A 20,701-nucleotide genomic window follows, 5' to 3' on the forward strand; every position below is an offset into this window, starting at 1 on the left:
CTGAACCCCCCCCCCCCCCCCCCCCCCAAGTTTAAAGTAATAGGAGAGGGAGAATGAATGGGGTCTTCAGATTGTTTTGGAGTGGTGTTGATGGTAAACATATGTGTCAAGAGTTAGGGCAGGGCAGGGCTGGGCTGGCCACTAAAGGAGTGAGAGATACTCTCTATAAGCCCTCTCCCTTCCCAAAGGGAAGAGAACGTGATTAAGGGAGAGAAACGGATGAAAATTACAATAACTTCAATGAAAAACAAAATATCATCACAATGAAGGAAAAAATCCTCTCATTTGATCTGTAGTTTCACAAATAAGTGTATGAATTTCCTGCAGTGTGCTACCAACTTCTCTGCAGCATTGAAAGTGGTTAGGTCATTACTGAGATCCCAAGCTGCTTGGTTATTCCTACCTTTCCTCAAGGCAGAGTACTGTTGGGGGAAGATGGATTAGCAAAGCACAAACTTTACTACTAGACAGTGTTAACATCTGGTAAGGTTAAACTTTTCTTTTTTGAGGCTGTTTTAGTGTTTGTTGTGATGGAAATTATGAAGCTGTGCATATTTCATCTTTTTTCTGCTCTTGTGGGAATTTGGATTATAAATTAGGCACAGGTTTGAGAAGCAGCTGAAATGGAAAACATCTGCTTACTTGCATTAAATTTACATTGTTCTTTATAGCTGTGTACTTTAGGCATTCTGCTGTGTGTTATTCTCAACATTTTCAGTTCTGTTACCTTTGCTTGAATCTAACAGAAAGCTTGGTAACTGTCCATAGCCAAAAAATAAAAACACAACTCATGCAGTTAACTTCAAGTGGCTAAGAGTCTGAATAGCTTTTACACCGTCAAAGGTGATTCTTTGTTCATTGAATTCAGGTTTCAACATGGTGTTAAGGTTACCATGCAAACCAAGCCATTCTCCAAAAATATGCTACAGTGAGCTTGAAGACTGAGAAAGACAAGGGGTGATTCTGTACTAGGAGGCTGCAGGATCAAAGAATGTGCAAGCTCCAGATATGGACTTTGCTACCACATTTAAGGTGGGAAAAAACCCCTGAAAACATGCAGCTTTTTCAGTTTCTCTGATGTCTTTACTTGGACTCCATATGCTTCATCAACCCTCTGAGCTTTTGTATTGCTTAGAGTTGGGGATTGTGTTATCTGTCAGTACAGTGCTGAATGTACTGGAAAGTACATAGTATTAACTTCAAAACTTGTTCCTGAAAAATGTTACTTAAAAAAAAAGAAGTATTTTTTTTAGAGATAGCTTACTATCTTATACTCCATTGTTTAAATAATCCTTGTGAAGGATTTCTTTAAAAAGTATCTTCTGTATTGTCTGATTTGGCAGAGAAGCTGAACAGATGAGAATTTTATTATTACTTCATGTTTTGGAGTTAAATCTGTAGAAGTCAATTTATCTTATCTCAGAGTCTGAACATTGAACATTGTTGAAACTGCTGAGCCAAATTGCATCATCTGACTGCTGCTGAATTATGAAAACTCCTGTGTTTGCTTGAGAAAACTTAGGTAATGATGGCTGTCCTAAAAAGATCCTCTCAGTACTAATGTCAGGAACACTACCAAATTTCTAGGCACAACATAATTAGAGCTTTCTACAAGCCTGGTAATTTTCCCTAGTGCTTTCAGTCAAACATGTAGCTTAAATGAGTGAAATATTTTAGTTAAGTGCCATTTGCAAAAAGCTATTTTAAAAATCTACCTATGCAGTGATAGACTTGTGCATGAGGAGTTGTGATGTTTTTGGGGTGTATTGAGCTTAAGCAGTGTTTATAGAAGAACTTTTAACTACTTATTTACCTGTAAAATAGGATGGTAAAGAATAGGATGTATTTTGCTTGTTGTTATCTCTTATCTTTATTATGTTTTCACTTTCTTAAATGCTCACCTAGTAATAAACTGCAAATTGTAGCATCATAGTTTTTATTTTTCCATTTCTTCAGGCAACTTGCTAATTTCATACATGTCAATAGAACATATCTAGTTCTTGGATGAATTGTTTTCCTCAGAATAACCTTGAGACACCTAATGGACACATAGAAAGACAGAGTATATCTGTATTTTCATTCCACTCCCAAGTAAAAATTTGTTCACAAAGTTTAGGGAGCTGCATTACAAGGCAAATGATGAGATACCGATTTCCATTAGCCTCATCAATGCAAGCAAGGAACTTAAGTGGAAGAGCTTGCATGTTTTTCTGTTTTTAAACAGGCAATAAGATTAAATGAAAAGACCCTTGCTGAAGATGTATAGATGATAGAAAAAGATAGGCTTCTTGGTAGAGAACTGGAATAGATCCAAAACTAGATGGTAAAGCTTTTTCTTTGAAAGTAATACTTGCTGATGGTACTGAAAAACTTTTCATCTTGGAGTTTCCTGATTACACAATTATGAGATGGATTTTTATTCAGCTTATACTAGATAAAAATACTGAGTCATGTTCTGGGTATGGTTGCAGGCATTCTTTTTAATTACAGGGTAATAACATGAGATTTTAATACTGTTTTCTATTCACAGAAGAAAGGATAGATTTCCCCTCCCCCCCCCCTTTAGTTACTGTGCTAATATGGTAAATGGTTTGTGCTCTTGTGAATTAAAGAACAGAAGAGTCCAAAAATTAACAATTGTCATGTTATCTGTTTTTTTACTGTAGATGAAATAGATTTGTCACCTTTTAGAAAAGACTGCCTTTTAATGATATTTTAAAAGGGGTTGGAATACTTTTTTTTTAAAAACAAAGTTTAAGAGCTGAAGTAAATGACAGTACTTATTACTACTTGATTTAAAAAAGAAACAAATTTATTTTTAATTTATTTGCCATTTCAGCTTCTCTTCTCCCGTTATGCAAGGACAGATGTTCTGTCCTTCCTTTTGAAGTTAAATACTGATTTTTTAACTTGTCTTTTTATTAACTTACTATTTCATCAGGCCATTCCTGAACACCGTGCAAATACCATGTCAGTATTACTGCCAATTGTGGAGTTAGGAGGTGCTTATGCTACTGTTGATCTCTAATACTATGCTTATGCTCTGTGTCACAGAACCACGTCCAGGCCTGCTCAGTGCTTTGCCGGCGCTTGTCCTGTTCCTTTCTGGGGCGTGGACCTGTGGTGTCTGCTCTAGCCACAGGGAGAGGGTGTAGGCAGCCTGTCTTCCTCTTAATTACTGCTCTTGTTTTCGTATAGTGAAAGGCTGGAGATGGGTAAACCAGCTGCTTGAGTGCTGTTTTATACTATTTTTGTCAGGGCAGAAACACCAGTGCTGCAAGTTACTGGAGGCTAAATAAGCATTGCAGACTTCAGGATGCCATGAAGCCTACAGTTCCCTAGTAAGATTATATTAAATGCAGAACTGGAGACAAAGTGACTTCACAAACCCTTGATTCCTCTCTGTAATAAGAAAATAGAATATTTCATTGAAAGTGCATGATGATGTGGGTTGTGGCTTTTTTTTTTTTTTTTTGTAATTGCTGTAGCAAGATTCAGTTATGAGTTCATGAGTTACTGGTGTAGACGTTTGTGCTATGTGCCCAGCTGTGCCATTACATTCTTCTTTTGACCCTCTTTTTTAACATAAAAATTACTTCCGTTTTTTAGTTCTATTTGAAACCTGTGAGTTTATATCTGTCTTCTAATCACTTGGAGACTAGGGAACTAAATATTGGCTGAATATTTTTCCAGCTTACTCCAGTGATTTTTTTTTTCCTTCCATATTCTTTTTCTCATCATGAAGTGACAGCAGAATTAATTTCATTTCAATGCAAAGAATCTGAGATGCACATGATAGAGAGGCAAGGGGAGCATATGACTGCTTAATACGACAAGCTGTAGAAAGTCGACAGTAGCAAGAAGTTACAGAAATACAAATACTACTATGGACATTTTTTCAAACCTTGTATTGCTGAGGCTATTTATTTCTTTTATGATGAGGCTGAGTTTTGGTGTTTTGATGCGACAGGAGCTTCCTGCTGGTAGGAAGATAGGCAGTAAAGATCAGGGTAAGATGATGCTGTCACACTAGAGAGGAAATAACATTCATCTTCCTTCATAAGAAGTAAAACTGACCAAATTCAGTGGCTGATTCCAAGTAAAGGTGGCATGCAGTCTCAGCTACAAGTGTTACTGGAAAACCAAGAATGGTATATGGCAGTGCAGAAGTTACAATCTTAGTGTTTTACATGGCTTCAAGATAGCATACTCCATCTGGTTTTTTTCAAAATAAGAATTGTAGTTACAAAGTAAATATTTTAATTTCTAATTTTGTTTCCCTGGCTTTTCAGTAGAGGAGGAAAGTGTACAGAATATCACACGTCTCTGGGGAGCCTCTTTGTAGAGTTGCTGTGTGGCAAAGAGATCGAAGCCCTTCCCCACCCCCCTCCCAAATCTGATTGCTATAATTTAATTTTTGTTAGAGTGTGTTCCACTGACCTTGTGGTTTGAGTTCTTCGCTGGAGCATCGTTTTGCTGTGTCACGATTGGTTTCTATTCGTGCGACATTTCTTTCTTTGTACTAGAGATTTAATTTTTTTTTTTTGTAAATTCTGTTTCAATTTTTTCATTCAGCAATAGAGACAGAATGTATTCTAGTATGAGGAAAAAGTTCAGTTACAATACTTAATGTTTGTGCAGCCTAACTGATGTCTTCTGTTTGGAACAGTGTAATGTTACTGCCTTTGTTGGTTTGTTCAGAGTCTGCAGAATAGAGCATACTGGACTTCATCCTGACACCTAAAGCACATTGCTGTACAAGTCTGACCTCTCCTTAAAGGAAGGAGATGAAAGACTCATTTTCAAGTGTGAAGAAGCTCAACTGAATAGCTGGTAATGCTATTTGTATATGGCATGCAGAGAGTCTTTATGTAGAATAATTCATTAAAATAATCTGTAAGTCTAGGCTGGAGAATCTCAGGATCACATCCAGAACCACACTAGTTTACCTTTGCTGAATAATATTTTGTTACAATTTCCTTCTGAAAGCAGAACTCTTTGCAGCAGCCATGTATATGGAGATTTCAGTACTAGTGCTGAAAGGATATTTTGTAGAACTGGTATAGATTGATATGAACAATAAATTTTGTAGTGATAATGGCAAGTAATAGTGGACAACTAGGAAGAGAACAGGAGCTCTTCAGTTTATTACTGTTTAGGTTATGTGGATGTTACTTCCGATGGGTTTTTGTTAAGTTTTCATGTAAATGAAACTTTAATGCAAGATTGGTAAAGCTGGTTCGTGTTGATGATAAAAATTAACTCAACTGGAAATCAATGTTTATTTCTAGTTGAAGAAAATTGTGATATAAAGGCCAACAAAATACATTACTAAGTGTAATGAGTATAGAATTCAGACTACCAATTTTCAAAATAATGCACAGAGTGTGTACAGCTTTTTAAAAAGTCTTTCAGGAAGATGCTTCAAAATGTTACTGGATTTTTTTGGTTTTGTTTTGTTTTTAATCTGTATATTGGAAGTATTTAAGAGTCTTGAATTTTTAGCTTGGCACTTTATAGTTAAGAAAACTGTTTTGACACAGCCACTACTATATGCTTAAGTCCAGAGTGATAGGGCTGACCCTATTAAATGATCATAGTTTTCCCCAGTCTTGGTGATTAACAGGCTATGAACTTTCCTGACTTTCTTAATCCCTTTTAATCATTTAAACCTATTATTGTTTTGACTTCAATTTCAAAAGCCTTTTAAATCTGTCTTAGAATATTATTAGCTGATTAAAGCTCTGATTTCCAACTACATTATCAGTGGAGATTCTTGTCTTACTACACTGAATAATTTAGGAACAGCTCTTTGGGGAAATGTTGATCAAGATTTGGGGGGGGGGGGGAAACAACAACCAAAAAAACCAGCCCAAGCCACCAAAAAACCCAAAGAAAGAAACACCATTAAAAATATGCTTAATAATGTTTGTATTTAAATTAGTAATCATATCCATGCAAAAAATTGGGGGAAAATCCTTGTAATTGATGATGTCAACAATTGTATTTAATTTTTCTCTTAGGTTTCAGAAGTGTAATTTAATTTTGCATTGAAATGTAAATCTTTCTGCAGATATTTTGGATTCTCTTTCATGCAGAAATTCCAAGGTTTTTTCCTGAAAAGCAGATGTTTGTACAGCATGTGATACAGCCAAATAACTATCAAGTAATTTATTTTTAACAATCTTCATACAGAAGTACCTTAACCTTCTCTTGCTATTTTTTCATGTCTCTTTCCCATTTTACAAATGTGAGCTTTACTCCTACCTACAGATCATCTTTCTAAGCTAAACTTTTAGCTACTTGTTTTCTGGTTTAAAAGTAGAAATAATTAGGGAGGCAGACCACTCACATTGGTTTATTTTGCTGGGTTTTGTTTTTTGGTTTCTTTTGCTGTTTCCTATTTCTATATTAAAGTAATTAATTTCTTCAATATTTAGTATGAACTGGAAGCTCAGGTCCAGTTAGATATAGGTTATGACGCCTGGTTTCCCACCTCTGCACTACTACTCTGTGGGATGCCTTTTTCCTTGCCCATGGTTTTTTTTTTTTAATTTGCCTACTTGGCTCTGCATCTCTCTCTATTTTGAAGTTACTGTGTTTGAATGGGTTCATCATTCTGTCCTTTAGAATGTTCTGTTTTCACTGCATACCCTCGCCAGTCTACTGTCATCCATGGATTTCGTCAGTTGCTACTGAACCTAATTCAAGATTGCTCATAAATGTGTGGTATAGTATTTGATCTAGCACTGATCCATGTTGAAGTCAATCTGAGGTGTGCATTGGCTCACAGCCCTAACACTTTCCTAAAGGAGAACCTGAAAAGTCTGTGAGGCAGTTTTCTCTTTTGTTACTGCAAGTGGACTGTTGCAAGACTTAGATTATTCTGGAAGCAGGCTTTCTTTGGGATTGTATTACTGTCATGAAACCCTTCCTTAGTCTTTCAGTTTTTCAAAGAAGCGATTCTGGATTTACAGTTTGTATACAAACCAGTATTTACTTGGTATTTTCCCCTGAAATTGTCATCCTAGATTAAAAATGAATTGTGATCAGCTGAAATTAATGAAGAAAGGAGTATCTGTTTTTGTTGTCAATTTGAGGCCAAGAAAGAGTGTAAGAGCAGCAGACACCAGATACCCTATTATGAAATATGAGGCTAAAGGGGAGAGAAATTTTGAGGGAATGGGAAGTGTAGTGCCTTTCAGATGGTGAAGTTGGGAGACTTTAGCAAAGGAGTAGAAGAATTTATGAGGGGAAGAAAAAAAAAAAAGAAAAAGCAAATTATTAAATGAGCAGAATAAGAACAATGCAAGTCAAGCGAGACTGCGTGAACTCCCAGGGTATGAATCAAAGCCATTCACTGTTCGTTGTTTGTTTGTTTGGGTTTTTTGCATCTGGTCTGTGGTGAATTTGGCTGCTGAATTTATACATTATGTGTGGTCTGTGTTGTAGGTTTTTTGTTGTTTTCATCTTGATTTAGAAAATGCACATCCTCTGCAGTCTGGCTCAGCAAGCTTTTAAGTTAATGATGCAAACAAATACAGGAGATGATGCTTACACTTCATAGTTGTGTATAACAAAAAGATTACTTGGCTAATCACAAGAGTAAAGCTGCATTAGACTTAGCTGAAATTTGTAAGCAACTGTCACCTTGTCAGAAATGCAGAAATGCTGCCTTGCTGTAAGTAATATTTTACTATTGTAGGAAAAGCAGTTAACAAACTGTCTTTTGATCTCTGTATAAATGAATTCAGAATAAATGGAGTTAGCAGTTATGGCAGCATTACTCATTCTGTGTGATAAACTACAGATGGAAGTTCTGAAACAGGCTGACCTTCTTTGCCCATCCTCCATAAATCTGATAGAAGTATTTTGGGAGCTTCTGTTGGGTTTGCTGTGTGCATTGGTCTGTAAATGCTCATGTGGATGCACTGTTGTAGCAGGTTCACATATGGCTGAAAGATCCTGTGGGATGTGTTAACTGTGTGTGGTAGAAAGCAGTCAATAAAGTCTGAAAAAGGACATGTGAGCGCCAGTGTCCCACAGGCTGGTTGTCCTAGTTTTTGCGAGATTAATAATTAAGAAAAGCCAACAGAAAAAGGATTGCATGTCTTTTTTTAGAACAGTGGAAGTTGCCTTAACTTCACTTGCAAGGTGAAGCAACGTAAATCATTCTTACAGAAACTTCTTCAGATGAATCTGAAATATAAGGTGACTGTATTGAAGTCCTTAAGGTTTCTTAATGGCTTTGAAAATTTTTGTAGAAATGCTTCTACAGAGCTTTGTTTTAGAAGCTTTTTTGATGCAGCATAGCCTAGTATAGCACAAATTCTACTTGTCCAGTTAATATGACCAATGTTCTGTAGGTCTCTGACAGATAAATCACACTGTTCCTTTTTTTACCATTTATCTGCAAAGTTCAATGAACATGCTAGAAATCTCTCTTCATGCATTCTGTTTTTAGTCAGTCTGGGAAATAATGCAGCAAACTATGTCAAATAAAATAAACTTATGTGTTAGCAAAGCCCAAGTGTATTTAAAGGGAAGAAAGATTAATCAGAGCCATGTGCTGTGGCATGAAGTTCATATTTATTTGTACATCAAAGGCAACAGAGGAATGTCTGCAGAGATCTATGTTTAGAGCTTCCTATGGTGCTTCACTGTCACAACTTAGTATTGCTTGGAATAGTTTTAAATATTTTTTTTTGCTGACCTCTCACACTAATGGTTAATACACAAAATTTTTTTATCTCTAGTGTCCTGATCCTTTCCAAGTATTCTTGAAAATACTGCTGATATGTATACAGGTTTTTGTACTTCTTTGAGTAGTGCACGTGATAGAGATTTCATCTGGGTTCTTCTGGCCCACACAGCAGTGTCTATGTTGGTGCTGATTTGTGCAAATTTTTAGTCTATTGTTTCTACATAATTTTTTGCTTAGGTTGGTAGACTCAAGTCAGAAGTTTTGAAAGGTGAATTAATTTTGAAAAAATTCTGAAAAATAAAAATTAAAGTGTTTGCTCTTTACCAGTTTTTATGTTGAGTCTTAGGACAGGTGAGTTTTACCAGCTTTTCAGGAAATTCTTGTTCATAGGGCAGATCTGAACTTGATACTCAGCTGGAGTTTTCCAGCAGCACATAATTAGTGCAGGCTGTGTTTTCTTTTGATTTGGTTAAGACTGTAAAATTGGATGCTGCCTGAAGGGAACCATGCCTTATGGATGTTTGCTACATGAAATACATTACTGTAAAATTGCTGACTACAGGAAAGATGAGGACAGGCCTTTTAGTGGAGCCTGTTGTGACAAGACAAGGGGTAATGTTTTTGAGCTAAAGATGGTAGATTAGGACTGAAAAAATTTTCTTCCTTATCTAAGGAGGGTGGTGAAATACTGGAACAAGTTATCCAGAGAGATGGTAGGTGTCCCATCTCTGAAAACATACAAAGTCAGGTTGAATGAGGCTCTGAGCAACTTGATTTAAAGGCATTCTTGCTGTCTACAGAGGGATTTGACTAAATGACCTTTAAAAGTCCCTTTCAAGCCAAAGCATTCTATGATTTTGCGATATGTAGCTGTATGTACAGCAAAATTTCCTGAACACCATTCTGGCAGTGTATAATATCTATCCTCAACCTGCAATAACCTTTTAATCTGGGTTTGTGCTACTCCAATTTCAGTAAAGTAGAAAGGGAAAATATTTAAGATTAATGTGTTTGTGAATTTATAGTTAATGGCTTGGGTGACAAAATTTGTTTATATTTATGTATTTGCATGAACATAAAATTCAGTTCTGAGACTGCAGCAATTAATAAAGAAGAGAATAATGTGAAGTTGAGGTCTGAGTTCTGGTAGTGCTACTGGTCACAATTCACAAGTGATGAAAGAATAGAATGGAATAGAATGATCTGGGTTGGAAGGGGTCTCCAAAGGTCATCTAGACCAGCGCCTTCTGCAGTACACAGGGGCCTCCTCAACTAGATTGGGTTGCCCAGATCCCTTTTGCATGTCACCTTGAATATCTCCAGGTATGGGGCCTCAACCACCTCCCTGGGCAACCTGTTCCAGTGTTCCACTACCCTTATGGTAAAGAACCTGTTCCTAACATCCAATCTAAATCTGCTCTTCTCTAGTTTGAAAGCATTGCCCCATATCCTGTTTCTACTCAAATTGCTTTGTTCAGCAGGCAACGAAGTTGGTGAGGGGTTTGGAACACAAGCCTTATGAGGAGAGGCTGAGGGAGCTGGGATTGCTTAGCCTGGAGAAGAGGAGACTCAGGGGAGACCTTATTGCTCTCTACAACTACCTGAAGGGACGCTGTAGACAGGCGGATCTTGGTCTCTTCTCCCAGGTGGCCAGTACCCGAACAAGAGGACACAGTCTCAGGCTGCGCCAGGGGAGGTTTAGGTTGGATGTTAGGAAGAAGTTCTATACAGAGAGAGTGATTGCCCATTGGAATGGGCTGCCTGGGGGGGGGGTGGAGTCGCTGTCATTGGAGGTGTTCAGGAGGAGACTTGATGGGGTGCTGGGTGCTATGGTTTAGTTGTTTAGGTGGGTTGGATTGGTTGATGGGTTGGATGCGATGATCTTGAAGGTCTCTTCCAACCTGTTCTATTCTGTTCTAATTTAGATGTCCTGTATTACTGTGCTGCATTGTTGTCAGAGGACAGAGGGGTGCTTTTCCAGAGCATGAAAGTTGGGTCTTTGTTTCTTGGTGAAACATAGGATTAGGTTGCTTGTTTGTCCTGATAAATGCCTAAACATACCTTTTGTAAACAGTTTGGAAAGAATAATGTTAAAAGAAATTATCTTGACACTAAAGGCAGTAATATAAAGCAATGAGAAACTTCTTCCTTAAGCTGCAGTTAGAGGATGGGTAATGAATGACTGTCTGTTAGCTCCAGTCTGCAGCTGGGACACTTGAACTTTGATAGAACAGAGTATTTTGGAGTGACTATGGTATGGTGACATCTAGAGGTTAGACCAGGATGATGTGGTTCAAGAATTCCATGAGGAGCTGAGTTTGGGGAGAAAGCTGCTGTCTTTCAAATGTGGAAGTTTTACCTATTAATAAATAATCAGCCTATTGGACTGTCAGAAGCCATCAGCTGTGATGTTCAAAAGGCTGAGGGTGTGTATCTGGGTAGGCAGCTGCACTAGTCTGGTGGAAATAGGCTGCTGTGCAGTGTGATAATTGCTGCAGTTGGGGCACTTTTTCTGGTCATCTTCATGACTGTGTTCAGCTTCCTATTCAAAGGGGGTGACTGGAACATTGTCTACTCTTCCAGTCAGTGAAGGACATATCAAAGTGCTAAAATGTATATTTTTTGGTATGTACTGCAGTTTTTGACACCTATGGCTTTGCAGTCTACCTTTGCATGTTTTTATTCTCAGGTCCCCATTTTGTAATATGATCTTGCACAGTGATGAGGAGACTATTAACATTTTGAAATGGTATCAAAGTCTGGCACTGGACAGGTGAAAAGAATAAACCGTTATTTAATGTTCTAGGATGTGTTGAACATTGAATTTCACAGGGCAGAAAACAGGAAAAAAGAGTGAAGCTGTAGTTCCTTCAGTTCTTTTGCCCACTTCCATGGCATATTTGATTCTTTTCTCCTTACTAGTGTGTAAGTGTATAATACATGTGCAGTATGTTGTTCTGGTTGCTTGGATGGTTTTAAATGTCCTTATTTTAAGTTTTTCAACTACATGTCTTTGGCTTCAATTTTGCATCTAGTATCCTTGGCTCCTAAAATGCATTTTGGGGAAATTCTCCCAGATCTAACCTTCAGGAATTAGGGAGAAACCATCTGGTTCTTAGCAATCTTACTGATGAAACACATATTGGGAAATATTATGTACATTTTTCACTATGCTGGTTGGGCATTTAAATTTATTAAATGCTTCAGCAGATGTTTATGAAATGTAATATGCATCATGTCTTAATGCATAAAATGCTAATAAGAGTTTGAACTCGGCATGCATGTCCCTTTGTGGGAAATTTTCTTTGCCAAGCTGCTATCAAGGCAGCAACTTTAGGGGTTAGGAAGAATATTTTTAAAATTCCATTTTCATTGTGAATGGAAAGATGGGTGGTGGTAAAAAAAGATTAGGTGAGCTAAAGTTCACTAAAGGAACCATTCTGCAAACCTCAGGGATAGCAACTGTGTCCCTTCTGCACCCCTCTGTGGTATGTCAGTAACATACCCTGGGTGAAAATCACACATCTGTTAAACAGCATTCCCATTGTGATGTTTTATGTAGCTGACTTACTAGTCTGAAGGGTTTTATTTGCTGTCTGTTTTTTGTGGTGATTTTTGTTGTGGTTCCCCCCCCCCCCCCCCAGTTTAACTGGGTGTTAAATTGTGATTTAGAGAGAAAAAAGTGAAGGAACAAGGAATCTGGAAATTTGAAAAACCTCTAATATAAATACTATTTCTAGATCTCAGCAAATAAAATTATATTCAGTTCTAGATGAAGTAGCCTGATTTCTGTTCAGTGAAAAATCCTGCAGTGTTATTTGTAGGGAAGAAGGGTTACAACTTTAGTTTTAATGGGCAAAATTATCTCCATTTACAAAATGGACTGTATATGAACCAAAGGTTTATCTCTCTGTTACAGGTAGACCCTTTCAACAAATAATGTAATTTCATTTTAAGTAAGATTGCAGATTTAGTGTCCTCTGACTTCTGCAAGGTACTCCTTTTAGAATTTTCCAGTATCAATTGAAGTCTTAAGACGGGACAAATCACAGAATGTTAGAGGTTGGAAGTGACCTCCAGAGATCAAATCTGATGCCCCTGCCAAAAGCAGGATCACCTAGGGTAGTCCACACAGGAACACATCCAGGTGAGTTTTGAAAGTCTGTAGAGAAGGAGACTCTACAACCCCTCTGGGCAACCTGTTACAGTACTCTGTCACACTCACTGTAAAGAAGTTTCTCCTCATATTGAGGTGAAATCTATGTTCAAGTTTGTATCCGTCGTTTCTTGTCTTATTACTGTGCACCACTGAAAATAGATTGGCTCCCTCCACTTGACACCCACCCCTCAGATATCTATAGACATCAATGAGATCCTTTCTCAGTCTTAAGATAAAACAGTTCCAGGTCTCTCAGTCTGTCTTCATAGGGGAGATGCTCAAGTCCCATGATCATCCTCATGGCTCTCTGTTGAACTCCTTCCAGCAGATCCCTGTCTCTCTTGAGCTGGGGAGCCTAAAACTGGACACAGTATTCCAGGTGTGGTCTTACTAGGGCAGAATAGAGGGGGAGAAGAACCTCCTTGGACCTGCTGGACACACTTGATCCACCTCCAGGTACCATTGGCCCTCTTGGCCACAAGGGCACATTGTTGTCCCATGGTGAACTTGCTGTCTGCTAGGACTCAAAGGTCTTTCTCTGTGAAGCTGTTTTCCAGCAGGGCAGCCCCTAACCTGTACTGGTGCCTTTTGTTATTCCTCCCCAGATGCGGGACCCTGCCCTTGTCCTTACTGAACTTCATGAGGTTTGCCTGCACCCAGCTCTCCAGCCTGTCCAGATCTCATTGGCTGCACAGCCTGACGGGCTGTCAGCCACCCCCCCAGTTCTGTGCCATCAACAAACTTGCTGAGGGTACTCTGAATCCTCTCATTCAGGTCATTGATGAAGATATTGAACAAAACTGGACCCGATACTGATCCCTGGGGAACACCACTGGCTACAGGCCTCCAAGTTGATTCTGTGCCACTCATGACAACCCTCTGAACTCTGCTGAGTCAGTTTTCAATCCACCTCATGGACCAGCCATCTACACCACATTTCTTGATCTTTTCTATGAGGATATTATGGGAGACAGTATCAAAAGCCTTACTAAAGTCAATGTATATGACATCTGCTGCTCTTCCCTCATCTACCTGTTTGGTCTTGGTTGTGTAGAAGGCTATAGATTAGTCAAGCAAGATCTCCCCTTGGCAAAACCATGTTGGCTACTTCATGTCTTCCATGTGGTTAGAGATGACCTCCACCATGAGCTACTCCATCGTTCCAGGGATGGAGGTGAGGCTGACTGGTCTGTAGTTGACTGGGTCTTTCTTCTCACCTTTTTTGAAGACTGGAGTGATATTCACTTTCTTCCAGTTGTCAGGCACCTCTCCTGTTCTCTCTGACTTTTCAAAAATGATGGTGAGAGGCTCAGCGCGCAGCAACAGTATCAGCAGCTCTCTCAGCACTCATGGATGCACCCCATTGGGGCTCATGGATTTGTGTATTTTCAGTTGGTAGAAGTGATCTCTAACCCAGTCCTGACTGACTAGTGGAGTGTCCTCCTCCCTCTATTTCTGCCCCCTTGCTTCCAGAGACTGGGGTTCCTGAGGGCCAGTCTTAGGACTAAAGACTGAGGCAAAGAAGGCATTCAGTAACTCTGCTGTCTCTGCATGTCTGTTACTGTATCTCCCATATAATTCAATACGGGGCCCACCTTTTCCTTGCTCTTCCTTTTGTCATTGATGTATTTGAAAAAGCTGCTCTTGTTTTCTTTCATCTCCTTGTCAAGACTCAGCTCCAAGAGAACCTTGGCCTTTCTTGTTACATCTCTATATTCTCTGACAATATTTCTATAATCCTCCCAGTTGATCAGACCTTTTTTCCACATATTGTAAACCTCCTTTTTCTTTTTGAGTTTTTCCAAGAGCTCCCTGCTTATCTGTGCAGTTCTCTTGCCTCCCTTACTTGATTTTTTTTTTTTCAAGGAAATACTTTTTTCTTGAACTTGGAGGAGGTAAAGTTTGAATAGTAGCCATCTGTTTTGGACTTTCCTTCCTTCCAGAGCCCTAGCCCACTGGCTATTTCTAGGTAAAGTTTTGAAGAGGGCAAAGTTAGCTCTCTTCAAGTCCAGGGTTGAAATTTTACTTATCACCCTGCTTTTTTGTCTGTTGTTATTAAACTCTAAAGTGTTGTGGTCATTACAGCCAAGATTACCCCCAACCTTAATATCTATAACCAGTACTTCTTTGTTTGTGCTTCTCCTCATTGGTTCTTCAACTACCTGCAGCAGAAAGTTGTCATCAATGCACTGGAGGAACCTTTTGGACTGTTAATAGTTGACTGTATGATCTTTCCAACTAGTTTCAGAGTGATGGAAGTCACCCATGAGCTCCAGGGCACTTGATCTTGAGGCTATTTCCAGCTGCCTGTAGACAGCCTCATTGACAGCTTCTTCCTGGTTTGGTGTCCTGTAGTAAACACCCACAACTGTATCGCTCATGTTTGCATGTTCCTTGACTCTTACCCATAAGCTTTCAATGCTTTCATCATCTCCCCCCCACCCCCGGGTTAAGCTTAATGCATTCTAGTTGCTTACTCACGTGGCAATATCGAGGAGATGTAGTGGCATTATGAAAAGACTGATAGTGGGCTAGAGTCTTTTTCATTTAAGAAAAAGAGCCTCGAACTGTTCACTACAGAAAACAATTGGAATTAAATAGAAGATCACAACAGTTAAAATTTTGCTAGGAGGGTAAAGTATGAAGAAGACTAGGCAGTTAAACCAAGTGACCTGAACCTGTTACTGAAGAGTGTGTTACAGAATAGTCTATTTACTGTAAGAGTCAAATACTACCCTTTCTTTTAGAAAGAGAAATTGGGTGGACTCCACTGTATCCTGATTAGAAGTGACTACCTGAAGCATTTAGCAGCAAAGTGAATAAACGGTTGCAAGTCAGCAGGATACTATGGCAAATAACCTAAGGCAGTCTCTGCATATGTAATCAAGATAAATGGGTCGGTCATTTGGTGTCTTCTGTGTTTGAATGCAGCACTGGTAAGCTTAAGAATGTGTTTTGGGTTGATGCTGCTTTTTAAATGAATGCTGGAAAAACAAGTTTCAGAAGATACCGTAAAATGTTACAAGGATTTTCATCCTCGTATTTGAGACAAAAATCCATTTGCAAGATAATTTGATTGCAGCATAATTCATGGTTGTGCATGGTTGGCTGGAGCAAGCAAAACCAGCAAAGGGACAGTGGGAACCTGCAGTGTGAATGGTTAGCTGTCTGCAGAACTATTAAATAAACATTTCTAGCTGCTTACATAGCTGTGACTGTCTTATAAACCAATCAGCCAGAACACCCACAACAAACAAACCCTAAAAATCAACTCCCCCAGAAAACCATAGCAGGTAGATTTGTAGAATGTTTTGAAATGGCAAAAGCTCTGAGGCAGAACAAAAGTGAGGTCACTGAAAGATTCTCTCAACTGAGTGACAGTGCGATCTGCAGCATGACTGGTAGTGGCAGCCCTTGTTCAGGGAGACTCTGTTCCTTTTTCCGTCTGATTCACGCAGTGTGTAGGCAACCTATTCTATTAAATCGTTAGTGAATAGAGTTTTTCTCTTGATGGACTCCAGAAATTTTCCTAAATAGGCCATTGTTATAGTATATTTTTTCTATACAATGTTTTTTGTAATGATAGTTTTATTTGCTACAGGGGTAACAGTACAGCTAGTTGTAGTGCTCATATTGTCTGTATTCCTCACTGTCTTGTTTTTTCAGATCCAAAATATAAGATCAGTGTACAGTTTATAGTATGAAGATTTTTTATATGTATAGCAAGCCAAAATACCTGATATAATTTGAAGCTGTGATATAAAGCAAAAGTTCTGGGTGATGTTAAGTTTGATTTAATATAAATTGTTTATTACATGTTTAAGACTTTACTCTGATGTCTTTACAATACTTGAGGTATCCAAATCAACAAATACTAGAGTTTAATAATTTGCCAGTTTGAGAATACAGAACTACTTTTTATGGATATATTCTCAGAGGAGTAACTTCTTTTTGTGTTTGTTTGTTTTTCAAGGTATGGGCTGAAGCCAAATGACCAAATTCTGGCAGAGGAGAGGCACAAAGAACTGTAAGCTCTTTTATGGTGCTATACATGCATGTTATAGGTATTTACTCTTATGTACATTAATATGTTATTATCAAGGACAGTTGGTTGTACAACTTGTCTGAAAACTAATTGCTTTAAAAAACAAGTAAAGATTTTTTTCATTAATTTGTTTTACAAATTCTTTGCTTAACTGCAGATGGTACACATGCAACTTAAATGTCTCAGCTTTCATAGTTCATGCTTTATGTATGACAGTGGTTACTCTAGCAGCTACTGCCTGCCTGCGCTGGGTCTGGGTTGGACTAGATCACCTTTGGAGGTGCCTTCCAACCCAGACCACTCTGAGTCTATGTTTATGTCTGACTGAAATTAAACCAAAAATCTTTTATTTTTGTTTAGTTTCTTTTTAGGTTCAATATTAACAAATTTCATTTTGAGTATTTATGTTGCATCATGGTCATTTCCACTTTACAAAGTTCTCATCAACACAATTGGGTTGTGGTGTGGAGTGTAGCTAAGAGCCACCCTGTTGGTTATATGCCTATTTTGGCTAATCTGATGTTTGTAGCCTGAAAACTAAAATATGATCTAGCATTGAATGAACCTTTCTTTTGTCTTTAAGGAGAAGTATCCCTAGGAAGCTTAATCAAACATCGCAATAACTGTATAATTAGTTTGCTCCTTCATTTAAAGACTTGTCCAAACCAAAGAAGCTTGAAATTTATTCTAATTTTCAGATAGTCTTCCATGCTCAGGAAAAATAACCTTAATTTTTCATTTTGACACACTATGTCCTAAAATGCAAAAGCTCTACAGCTGAGTTGAAAGCAAATACTGGGTACTGTGCATAAGCATGTATGTACATGTTTCTAAATACACACTGAAATGACCGGTAGGTATTGTCTACATATTATCTAGGTATAGGGGATTGGAGTTCTGAGTTTGTCTGGTTTTGAAACCTTTTTAGGGTGAGCATGTGTGTGGCTTATGGATGCTTTTTTTGTACTTTCCCTTTCTTTGGTGTGTTTTGTGTTCTTCTTTTGTGGTTTTTGTTGGTGTTGTTTTGTGCCTTTTCTGTTGGTGGTGATGGTGGTGTTCTGTGGTTTTTTGTTTCACTTGTTTGGTATGTGTTTGTTGGTTTCTGTGGGTGTGGGTTGGTTTGTTTATTTCCCCCCAGGTTTTGAAACACATACTGAAGTTCTCCAAGTTAATCACTTTCAAAGCACATAGTTCAGAAGTTGAGGGGATTTATCAGAACTTGGTATGCTTTCTCTGATGACTGATTAGTCCTATCCAGTGTTACTACATCAAGTGGTAGAAAAGTAATCACTAAATATAAGAAAGCACAACTGGGACATTCCTGCTCGCTTGCACATGTAAGCATACAGGTTACATAAAGCCAATTCTATAATGCTTTGTATTTCAAAATTCAGTTTAAAAATTCTCTTGTTCTTAAAGCTTTCAATTATGTGAAGTAGTTGTCTATTATTACTGCTGTTTTTATTCTCACTTGTTAATACCACTGGCCAAAGAGCTATATTCAGTGCATGAATTCCAGGTTTCTTCTTGCCTCATTCACCTTTCTCCATGAGCTACCTGGAAGATACTCAATGTAAATGTCCTCTTTGCTACCCCTCCAATCTGTATTTTGTAACTGGTTTGTTGTTTTCAACAAAGTTAGTTGATACAAAATGGAAAATGCTTAATTTGTGAGCCCTTACATAATCTTACTCACTGTCTTGTCCATGATGACTAGTGAAGTATTTTGTATTTCCAAAGAAGATACACGGTTTTAGTATTATTTTTGTATTTCCTCCTTTCAAGATAAAGATAGTGGGGAATTAGGTCCTTTTTGTGTATGTATGCATGCTTAAATACAAGAAACCCATTTTTTTTCCCTTTTTTTCTCTTCACACACACATTCTTCCCTCCCCTCCCATTTTGGACTTTAAGCTCTTGCACAGAGTTGTCTGTTTCTGTTACTGCACTAGCATTTTTTGCATTATTTCATAGTGCGTCCAAATGACTTTATCAGTGTAAGATGAGGTGACTGTATCAGATTAAGATGTCAAGTTTTTCCCATGTCAAAAGTTTGGATGTTTCTCAGTAAGGTCATACTGATTTCAAACACTAAAAATATATTCTGGTATCAGGAGTTAATTCCTTTGGGAAAAAAACCCAAACAAACTAACTTGCTAAGTGCCTTAATGCTTGAACTACTAGTGAAATAATATTTCTGTGTTCTTTCAGAGTGGAAAAAGACATTCAGCTTAGGTTTGTACATCATCATAATGTATTCATGAAATTCAAACTACTTGAACTTCAGGCAAAAGACAGGCAACAGCAGTTGCCTTTGATCAGTCAGTAAAAAGGTTTTACAATGAGCACTTCCTCTAATGACAGAACAGTTCTGACCAGCATGATTGTGATTAACCCATTAAATATGTTAGACCATATAAAAAGAGATAAACTGCAAGTATTAAAAGGACTAGCATGTTGTGGGGTTAAACACAAGTTAAAGAACATACAGATCTGTATTTTGGACAGGCCAAGTTGTACTGCGTACGCAAGCTTTGTTTGCACAATAGATACTGATTAAACTGAACATTTTGATCTGAGCTGTTGCATTTAAAAATATTTAAACACACTAAAATCCCATTTGAGCTCTTTGCTTTCAGTATGTTGCATATTAGTTACTGGCATATTTACAGCATAGTCACTTCTTAAATTGAAGGGTTTGACTCCTTTTAAAAAAAGAAAATTCAATAAACTTGAAGTTTTACAGGGATTGGCTTCAACAGAAACCTTCCTTTGGTTTTCTATTGTTATCACTATAGTAGCTCCTGAGATTGTTTATATGTTGATTATAACGAAAGCATTAGAACACGTTTGTGCCATTGACTTTGGCATCTGGAATGTTCCTGGGTGCTTGACTGGGGCAAAACTCTTGTTGGTCAGTGTCAGATTGTTTCAGGAGAGACCTTTGGAACTTCCCTAATGTGCTGTCTACCCTTCTCAGACCATGTTGACAGTATGGTGAAAGAACAGATTAGAGTGGTGAATCTTGTAGGCCTTTCAATCCTTCAAGCTAAATTTTCTGATTTAATTTACAGCAGAATCATTGGATAATTAACTATTCCTTTCTGATATTTAGAAAGGCTTTCATATTTTAAAAGAAATGCCAATTCTGACATTTGGTGATGCATGTCAACTTGCCACTAGAGTAATTGTCACTGATTTGGTTGTGGTCTTATCCTGAGGTTCAGGGCCCTTATAACTAAGGTGCTCTCTTGAATCTGTCCAGATAGTTTTAAGCTAAATACAAATAAAGTTGTACTCTGTGTTCGGAGCCAAAATCCCCCTGCTTAAAACACTTTATCTTCCAGTCTTTGAAATGTCAGCAGCTTCTATGTTGACTTAGCTAATAAAGACTTTATTTGGCATTCTTCATCTAATAAACAAACATTTCAGTGACTGTCACATATTCTTCAATTTCTTAGATAATTTCCATGTGGCTGTTCTTTATAAAAATCTAATTTTTTGTCCCCAGTAATTAGTGCCTTACCTCCAAAACTAATTTGGCTTGCTATGCCCTGACTTGACTTGATCCTTGTGTCCTTGAATCTTAGTTATCTAGAGATAGAAGTACAGCCAGTAACACAGACTGGAGTTGGTTTACAAGCATGGCATTGTACCTCTATTTTAAAAGCTAAAGTTAGGAGTTAAGGTGTGAAAGATAACCCTTTTTTTTAACCCTTTTTTTTTTGTTCCCTATTTCCAGTTCACTTTGACTGTAGCAACCTTTTAAAACTGTGTCTTCTCATTAGTGTGT

The 20,701-nt window shown here is 37.9% G+C and overlaps 1 protein-coding gene across 2 annotated transcripts in view; it reads left to right on the forward strand.

Annotated features, from left to right (window-relative positions):
- ADK (adenosine kinase) overlaps positions 1–20,701 on the forward strand; it is a 287,668-nt gene that overhangs the window by 16,409 nt on the left and 250,558 nt on the right. For both annotated transcript variants that reach the window (XM_054163190.1, XM_054163192.1), the window contains exon 3: positions 16,837–16,890. In XM_054163190.1, the coding sequence (XP_054019165.1) occupies positions 16,837–16,890 (54 nt within the window). The remainder of the gene's footprint in view (positions 1–16,836; positions 16,891–20,701) is intronic.

This window comes from Dryobates pubescens, chromosome 8, assembly GCF_014839835.1.
Source record: "Dryobates pubescens isolate bDryPub1 chromosome 8, bDryPub1.pri, whole genome shotgun sequence".
Lineage (NCBI taxonomy): Eukaryota > Metazoa > Chordata > Aves > Piciformes > Picidae > Dryobates > Dryobates pubescens.